Source organism: Olea europaea, chromosome 10, assembly GCF_002742605.1.
Source record: "Olea europaea var. sylvestris chromosome 10, O_europaea_v1, whole genome shotgun sequence".
Lineage (NCBI taxonomy): Eukaryota > Viridiplantae > Streptophyta > Magnoliopsida > Lamiales > Oleaceae > Olea > Olea europaea.
Window position 1 is genome coordinate 21944948 of NC_036246.1, and position 9604 is coordinate 21954551.

The window sequence follows — 9604 nt, forward strand, 5'->3', positions numbered from 1 at the left end:
GTTGACTCTATTTTACAAAACTGTAACCAAACACACGTTATAATCTCAAAGACTGCACAAAGCACTCAAGAACTCACAAAGAATAGAGATTGCACTCACACAGAATGGGTTACAGATTTTCTTAAGAAAACCCTATCACTCAGATGAAGAAGAAGGCGAGAGAACCAAAACCACTCAAAAGTCTCACACATGGTGAATAAGAAAAGGCGAGACCAAGTATATAATGTCTAGCCAAAAGTTCATGATCCAAGGGTCATAATGTTGCCACGTTGACGACAGATTTAACCCTTAAAGAGAGGCAAAAATGCTAACTCCAGAAAATACTATTTTACAAGGATTTGAACTTAACCAATAGCATATGGCCCAACCAGCCAAGAATAATAGTGAGACATCCCAAAGCTTTAAAAAAAGTACATCAATTAGAGTTCTTTTAGTGGCTTAGAGGTCAGCTAAACATTGGTTGGTTGTGTGTCTATGAATAGCCATCTCCATTCTTTTGCATGGGGACAAGGTTGGAAAAAAGAATGTTTAGGAGATATGGTGTATGGTGGAAATTTCCGGGTGGGGAAGAGCTTATTTGCAAATTGCAACAATTTCTTGTGTTGGTGAAGAAGATGAGGTGGCCGTGGCGGGTGACTCTCCAAATTTTTAAGTTATTCATTTCTAGACTCAACTGATGATTTTATTAACGGTTTCGGTCAATTTGAACTTCACCTGTGAGTTTCTTAATTATTGGTGCTTAAGGTGGTATAATCCAAAGGTTTAAGCTCTCGTTTGGTAGCAATTTTTCGTCCCAAAAAATTAATTTTTTTATTATTATTTTACTATTTCAGTCGTCATTTTTTACTTCTTTACTCACAGGTGAGATCCACTTTTCTATCTAACGGTTAAAAAATTAATTCTCATAATCACAACCAAACATGCCCCTTGTCAAGTTTGTTACTAAATGAAATGTTTAGTATTTGGTTGCAATTTTCCCTTTAAAATATAAATTTTACGGAAGATGAAATTGAAAAGTACTCTTGGTAAAGAATTTCTGTTACTAAAAGATGCGGCTTTGGTCGCCAAATCAGTTTTCTGAGGGAAAAATTGTGGGATTTGAAAGTATAAGAATATAAGAGTGATATTTAAAAAATAAAAAAAAAATCCATTTATCACTTTCTCAAGAATCATTAATAATTGGCATTTGAGACTGTTCACCGGGCTAGCATCCAACTGAATTTCCCACCAAAATTATACTGTTCTTTTCTTTCCTTTCTTTCTGTGCAAACAAAAAACCATCCTCCAAGAACCGCTTCTTTATCATGTACAATAAACAGTGAGAAAGAAGCCCAATAATGGCAGAAAAACTCTATTTTCTCAGTCCGTTTCTTGCTTTCTTGTATATTACCGCTTTCATTTTTCTACCTCAATCACAATCAGAATCTCAACAAAGTAATCTTTCCCAAACCCACTTTTAATCTCTATAATTTTTTCGAACCGAGGATTTGCGATAATGCTAGTTTTTTGTTTGAACATTAATCAGCCAAATGATGATTGACCGTTTTTGTCCATTTGTATTTTGCAGGTCCAGTTTATTTGGGGTTTGTATCAAATGCGACAGATTTTCCCGCTGAAGATTACTACGATTACATCGTTGTTGGAGGTGGCACCGCCGGCTGTCCACTGGCGGCGACGCTGTCGGAAAAACACCGGGTGCTTGTTCTTGAACGAGGGGGCGTTCCATATGGGAAGCCTAATCTGATGACTCAAGATGGGTTTCTCACAACATTAATGGAAGTTGATGCCTATGACTCCCCTGCTCAAGCCTTCACCTCTGAAGACGGGGTCCCAAATGCCCGAGGCCGCGTTCTTGGAGGAAGCAGTGCAATAAATGCGGGTTTCTATAGCAGAGCCGATCAAGATTTCTATCAAAGATCAGGAATGGATTGGGATCTTAAAGTGGTGAACCAGTCCTATGAATGGGTTGAGAAAGCTATTGTATTTAGGCCTGAGCTTAGGAATTGGCAATCTTCTGTTAGAGATGGATTATTGGAGGCTGGGATTGATCCCTATAATGGGTACAGTTTGGATCATGTTGTAGGTACCAAGATTGGGGGTTCAACATTTGATAGCTCTGGTACAAGACATAGTGCAGTAGACCTTCTAAACAACGCAAATCCTCCAAATATTAAGGTAGTAGTTTATGCAAATGTGGAGAGGGTTTTGCTGGCATCTTCATCAGCTTCTTCTGGGGCAATGCAATCAGCTATCGGGGTAGTTTTTCGCGATCATACAGGACGGTACCACCACGCTATGGTGCTTGATGAGGGCGAGGTGATACTTTGCGCAGGGGCTATTGGCAGTCCTCAGCTCCTTCTACTGAGTGGTGTTGGGCCGAGGCCTTATCTCTCCTCGTGGGGAATACCTGTGGTGCGCCACTCGCCTTATGTTGGTCAGTTTTTGTATGATAATCCAAGAAATGGGATCTCTATAGTGCCACCGATGCCATTGGAGCATTCTCTCATTCAAGTCGTGGGTATTACCACTTCAGGAGCTTACCTAGAAGCAGCCTCCAATATCATACCTTTTGCTTCCCCTGCTCGTCCTATTTTCATTAGGCCACCTGGCTCGTCAGTTTATGTTACTGTGGCCACTCTTATGGAGAAGATAGTTGGGCCACTTTCTGCAGGTTCTCTTAGATTGGCATCCACAGATGTCAGAGTGAATCCAAATATTTTTTTCAACTACTTTAGTAATCCAGGTGATCTGCAGAGGTGTGTGAATGGAACTCGAAAAATTGGTGATGTACTGAATAGCCGAGCTATGGATGATTTTAAGTTCCATCAATGGTCTGGAGGTAGAGAATTTAGGTTCGCAGGGCCTCCATTGCCTGTCGACTTGTCCAATGATGCACATGTGGAAGAGTTCTGCCGGCGTACAGTGAGCACTATATGGCACTATCATGGTGGTTGCCTCGTGGGGAAGGTTGTCAATAGCAACCTCAAAGTTATCGGAATTGATTCCTTGAGAGTGGTCGATGGTTCTACTTTTACAGTGTCACCTGGGACCAATCCCCAGGCTACTCTTTTGATGCTTGGAAGGTAAGAATCCTGTGTACTTTCACTTCCTCGTTTTAGCATAAAAGGGCTGTTTGGATTCTTGAAAATTTACGGTTTCTCATTTTAGGTACTTCGGTTTGAAGCTACTGAAGGAGAGATCAGGATAAAAAGGATGACTTGCCTGCAGTGACATGACGACGCACAAAACTGGAGGCCCTCTACCAGTATTTGATCTTTTTTGCTCACCTGTCTTGGCTTCAGTGTGATTAAGAGGAATTTTGATTAGTTTCAAGTACGAATTTGTGTTCAGGAAAATGATACTTGTCCCGGGCCACATAAGCCCATGATTTTCAAGGGGGGGACATGGGCAGGGGGTCTGTAGCGGAAATCCCGGGCCTATGTGGCCCGGTTTTTCTGGCAAATCTCTTGCATTCATTCATTTATTGCAAGAGAATGTGAATATCTCGTCGTTTTAACACGACACATGACTTGCAATTTTAATCGGTCTATTTTCTTATATTTTGCTCTGATAATCATGATATAGTTGCTTTAATCGTTTTAACACAACCTTATATTGTGTGCTTATCAGAATGAATTTGATTGCTTATGGTACAATCAGTTTACTTACTGCTTCTCTAATGAGTATGATTTCTTGCTTATGGACACCCTTTGGAACATATAATGTAGTGAAGACAAATTGAATGTCAACGTTTTGATACTTCTGCCAGATGTTATCTGCAAGTCATAGTTGCATTGAATGGAAGAGAATTATTCTTATGTGGCTTTAATGTGAAAGATTTTAATTTTATTCTTTTGTTTGCTGTTTCATAAGAAGAGTTGGGAACAAATATGCACATCACTAGCAGCTAGCAGACGTATGTTCAGAATATTCGATGTTTTGTTACTTTTGATGCTATTATCATTTAAACAATATATCTACACAAGAAAAACGTGATTTGTTTGTAGATTTTATAACCATGATATGAATAAGAAACGTTAAAATAAGAAATTAACATAATGCAAAACTTATATCAAGGGCTATAGATTTTGGCCTAAAAGAGTTGCGAAAATTGATGTACTCAAGTCGTGTGGCTTCCTCTTCGTGAGGATACTTTCAACACTATGCGACTCCAAGATAAAATCTTTATAACACACATTCGATTCGTCTTATATGACTATGAGTACCCGAGAGAGAGAGAGAGAGAGAGAACACAAGTCTTATATCAAGTTATAAAAACTATATATAATATAAATATATAGATAGTATTTTCAAGTAGTATTTCTAAGTTCTGTCTTTCAATGAAATATTCCCTTCCTTTTATAGTGTAGAATTCATCCCTCAGAATAACGAAAATTAATCCTTTAAAATATAAATTACAATTTAAAAATTATGAGGTTTTTATTTTGTATTATAGAGAGAGAGAGAGAGAGAGAGAGAGAGAGAGAGAGAGAGAGAGAGAACACAAGTCTTATATCAAGTTATAAAAACTATAGATAATATAAATATATAGATAGTATTTTCAAGTAGTATTTCTAAGTTCTGTCTTTCAATGAAATATTCCCTTCCTTTTATAGTGTAGAATTCATCCCTCAGAATAACGAAAATTAATCCTTTAAAATATAAATTACAATTTAAAAATTATGAGGTTTTTATTTTGTATTATAACCTAAAATTAAAACTACCTTTAATTTTTGAAAAGTTAAAGCTTTTAAGGTTTCAACAACACATAGTTTAAACTATTAAAATAGATATACACATATATAGTAGCAACGTTTTACTATGTAATAAGAGTAGGCGTCTTTTGAATTTGAGTCTCATTCAATGATAACAACTTTCATTTAAGGGAGTCATAATGGACTAAACATAGAATTAGATCTCTTTAACCAAACTTTAGTTGATCCACACGTTGTATTGATTTAGATTAAATTCATAATGGATAGCGATGTTAATGGCCATACATTCTTAACTTGATTCTAGAAAAAATCTCTAGAGAATAGCCAATCCCATAACCATGGTCTCACGGCAACTCTTATATAGGTGAGTCCTTCAAGTGTGCTCACGAGAATTTCCTTCTTATTACTCATTTAGGGAGAAACACTTCCTAACATCACAACATTATACGGTGCAAGTTAATTCTATCACATTGTAGCTTCTTCATGAGACCTCCAATCAGAAATGTTGGGTTACTCTTAGTGGTGACTCCCTTATACCCCATTCCCTTCAACGATTTATTAATGTCCATCATAAAATTCAATTTATATATATGTCACTCTTAGACAATAATTTGATACCTTCAATTATTCAAATGTTATCACTCAACTCTAATTCTCCTCATATATATATAAAGACTAACCACATAAGTGATTATAATGTTCTATGTCAAATTTTAGTTTCGCTATTGAGCAAATGGATGTATTAAGGTTTTGTACTTCACCAGCAATCTTCAAATTAAATCTAAGCACTTTGCCTAAAATGGCAATTTCATAGTAATTATGAATAGTCATGGATAATGCACATATGAAATTTCCGTAATTTATAGAACTCTTTTTCATAATTAAACTGACATTAAGATGGGAACTAAATAAAAATATTAATATCTTGTTCCAATTAATGGATCGATATAAAGATAAATTAAGGATACAACTATTTACAGCCACAATTTTTATATATTCATGCCCACTGAAATATTAAAATTTTAAAAAATTACAATTGTCATCCACGTCATATTCCAATATTGTCCATATTGAATTCATTCATTTAAACACTATACATCCACACAAATTTTATCCCATTTTAAATACATCCATAATACAATTTCAAAATTTTAAAAATTACTATATTCATCCCCATTATATATAATATCAACCTTCTTACAATTCAATAAGGGATAATTACACCAGAAGCTCCAAACTTTTGAAACATTAGCAGACTTTTCCCAAACCTTTCATTTGTTGCAGCCGTCATCCCTAACCTTTCCAAACGTTGCATGTGAGGTCCTTTTGGATGATTTTCGTAAAAAATTCCGTTAGTTGACCATCAAACTAAAATTTGACCACTTTTTAATCAATTTTAAAAGGGCAAAATGGTAATTTTCTGTTCACCACATTAAACAATTAAAAAACTAAAATCAAAAACCCCAAAAAAAAGAAGGAAAAATAGAAATGGATCTTCTTCTTCTCCCTCCACCCCACCCCACTCCATGCCACCCTCCTCAATCTAAAACCACTGGATTGCTTCATTCACCTTCTCCTTCCTTACCAAACACCGCAACATATTCTTCTCCTCCTGCTATTAATTCTCCAAAACAGTCGGGTCATCGAAACTGGTTTTGGTCCAAACCCAATCCACCCACAATTAAAACTGGAATTCAGGTTTAGTCAAATTCTTCTCAATCAAAGTCCATGGGCATTAATGAAAGCTTCAAGAGGTGTGTGAGAGATTCCAGTGTTCTTTGGCAAAGTTTGGGAACTACAGTTGTCGGAACCTTCATTGTTGCCTCTACTGTGTATGAGACAGCACTAAGGTGCCTAGTTAATGAAAATAAATTATGGACAGTAGCGGCCTTCTTGAGGAGATCCACCACCTCGGACTCAATCAAGGATTTCTTGGTCTTGGTATTGCCCTTGATTATGACATCAGCTTCTTCTTCTTCTTTGATATCCACGAAGTCTTCGGGTTGTCGGATTCAAAGGTGGAGATATCGGGTACTGGGTTTCCCGGTTGGCCCAAATGGGGGTCGAAGTCTGGTGAGGCTGGCATGGAGGTAGAGGTAGTCTAGTAGAGGTGGAGGTGGAGGTGGAGGTGGCGATGGTGGTGGTGGTAATTGATTTTGGGTTTGGCGTTAGGGTGGGGGTGGGGTTTAGGGAAGAAGATGACCAGCTTCTTCTTCTTATTCTTTTTTTAATTTCTTATTTTTCCTAATTTAATTTCTCACTTATTTTAATGTAATAAATGAAAGTTACTATTTTACCCTTTCAAAAATATTAAACATATGGTCAAAGTCAAAATTCTTAGCCAACTAATAGACATTTAGATGAAAATCGTCCAAAAAAGCCTTCGCCGCAACGTTTCGAAAGGTTTGGGATGATGGTTACAACAAATAAAAGGTTTGAGGAAAGTCTACTAATATTTTAAAGGTTTGGGGCCTCTGCTGCAATTTTCCCATTCAATAATTAATTCTATAGACAAAATATTATATTCAAAATAAAATTAAATGTTCCATAAGTGTGTTATTTGTCACATGAGCTGGTCCATTACATTTGATTGACAAATATTTTTGTATTCGATAAAAATCAACTTTTTGAGGTAATGTGTAGTTTTGAAATAAAATATACTTTATATATGAATTTGAAACAAAGGATGGAGTTCATATACTTTATTTGAGTCTAACCATGTGAGATCTCTAAAGTGGATCTACTAGATTACGGTTCCAAAATCATAAGTGTTGGCCATCATCGCGACAATAATTTGCATTGAAATTGTAAGCTCAAAATCAATAATAATAATAATAATAATAATAATAATAGTGTTATCATTACATCTTTGATATAGCTACATCATTTTCTACTAAAGACCTAAAAAATTGCATCCTAACTTGATATGGTGTATCCCAGCCATCTACACATGGATAGTGGAACTTGTACCAATTACAAGCAATAGGTGGCATTGGTCCACTAGTATGCCAACTCACCTGCACACACTTACAAGGAAATAGCACAAGTAAAAGTTGTTTAGTTAATTAAAAATTTAGTTGAATAGATATTTATTGAGGCAAAATGGTAGCCATTGATGATTTCAATTGCAACAATCTTATGAGATGCGACCACAAGAGGTTCATTTCAAAGTGGAAGAAATGTAAGACATTGTTGTCTACTTAAGTGAACAAAGAATAACCTTATATTTTGAAGCAGTAACATGACCTATAGTCGGCATGATCGTCCAATATTTACGACTTGTAGAACCATCAAAAAGAGAAAGTGAACGAATCAACTGATGGACCATATCAACATTTTTGTAAAGTCTAGAGTATTCATCAAAATGAGATTCAAGCTCTTTTATTAGGTCTTTTCCGACCAAAGGCCAATTATCTTCACCTACACCTACAATATTAACCACAACTTGAAACTACATTTACCATCTGAGGCTACATCCTTCAAATCAGCTATGTAAAATCTCAAACAATGAATCCAAATAAGCTATGGACTTTGATTTATGTGCCTGATAAATTTTTATTTTTGTCGAATTGGAGGTTGGATTGATAGTTTAGGCTGACTTGAAGGCATAATGTAACTATCCAATTGTTGTAACATATTGTTTTGTCCAAACAACACCAACTCAAAATGTGATGGACCTTGACGAGTGGATATATCTACTTGAAGACGGACAACCTTTGTGTTAGTTTTGATTTGTGGATCAACTAAGGATGTAGAACTCGGACTAGCAATCTCTTTCAGTTTCTGTATGATTTCTTCCTTCACATGATCATTATTATCTTGATAACGCTTATGAATCATTGATACACAATTAATCTTAGATGTGTTACCTTGGTCAAGAGAAACTAGATCAAGTTTTTTCCAGCGAAAGTGTACTCTTGATAGAGGGATGGGCCAAGATGCTATCTTGTTCTCTAAAATATTATGGGCACATGATATCCCATGCGTTTTTCGTTTAACACATCTACAAGCTACTTTATCAATTCCCAAGTCCTTAGCTCACTTAGACTCTTGGAGTATCCAATTCATTGCAATTCTTGGTGTAAACCCCTTAGCTCTTTAAACAAGATAGGTTTGAAATTATGTTGGATAATATGTATGTTTTAGCTCTAATAATGCATGAATTCTTGTCGATGAACATTTCCTTGAGAGGACCCAAAATGCCTGTTATGTTTTGCATGTACCGATTCGGCCTTACCATATAAATAAAATAATAGTATTATAATGAGACTATGAATTCACAAAACTATAAATAAATTCAAGCATGATTATCTAACTAAAACTGAACATTAATATAAGTAATTTTAACTGTTATTTGTCGTGTTTCCAAGGTGCATGTATGTAGATTAGTCCAAGCTGTTGCATACTTTTCGTTATACTGAAGAAGCCATAAATTCATAACATAATTGATTGGTTTTGTAAACTGTTGAAATTAGATTCCAAGAGATTTAGGTTTTGCTTGTACTCTGCTATAAATGTTGATAGCACTAATAAATTCTACATGTGTATAAAGGCATCTCATTGGTCTTTGTCTTCATTTTTTTTGTCGACACATTATTTGAAATATGCTATTTACATAAAATATTAGTTGCTATTGGAAATATTTTTTCAATAGCCTTCAGAAGAACTAGCTCTTTGTCAATAAAAATAACACTCTGCATTTTTATATCATCCATTAGAGTCTTCAATCTCCCCAAAGTCCACGTGTAATTTTCCTCATGTTCTTTTTCCAAGTATGCAAAAGTAATCAAAAAGTGACACCTATTATCTCCAACAACTGTAGGCAATACCCATTTGTCTTATAGGTGCAATACATAATTATCATACGAGGAAAAGTCTGCAATAAACAA

At 35.6% G+C, this 9604-nt stretch overlaps 1 protein-coding gene across 1 annotated transcript; it reads left to right on the forward strand.

Annotated features, from left to right (window-relative positions):
• The first annotated feature begins 1254 nt into the window (after positions 1–1254).
• LOC111401494 ((R)-mandelonitrile lyase-like) lies at positions 1255–3535 on the forward strand. Its single transcript, XM_023029241.1, has 3 exons — positions 1255–1434; positions 1568–3083; positions 3169–3535. Exons 1-3 carry the CDS (start codon positions 1338–1340, stop codon positions 3206–3208), a joined length of 1653 nt encoding a protein of 550 aa, XP_022885009.1. The 5' UTR covers positions 1255–1337; the 3' UTR covers positions 3209–3535.
• Positions 3536–9604: the final 6069 nt, after the last annotated feature.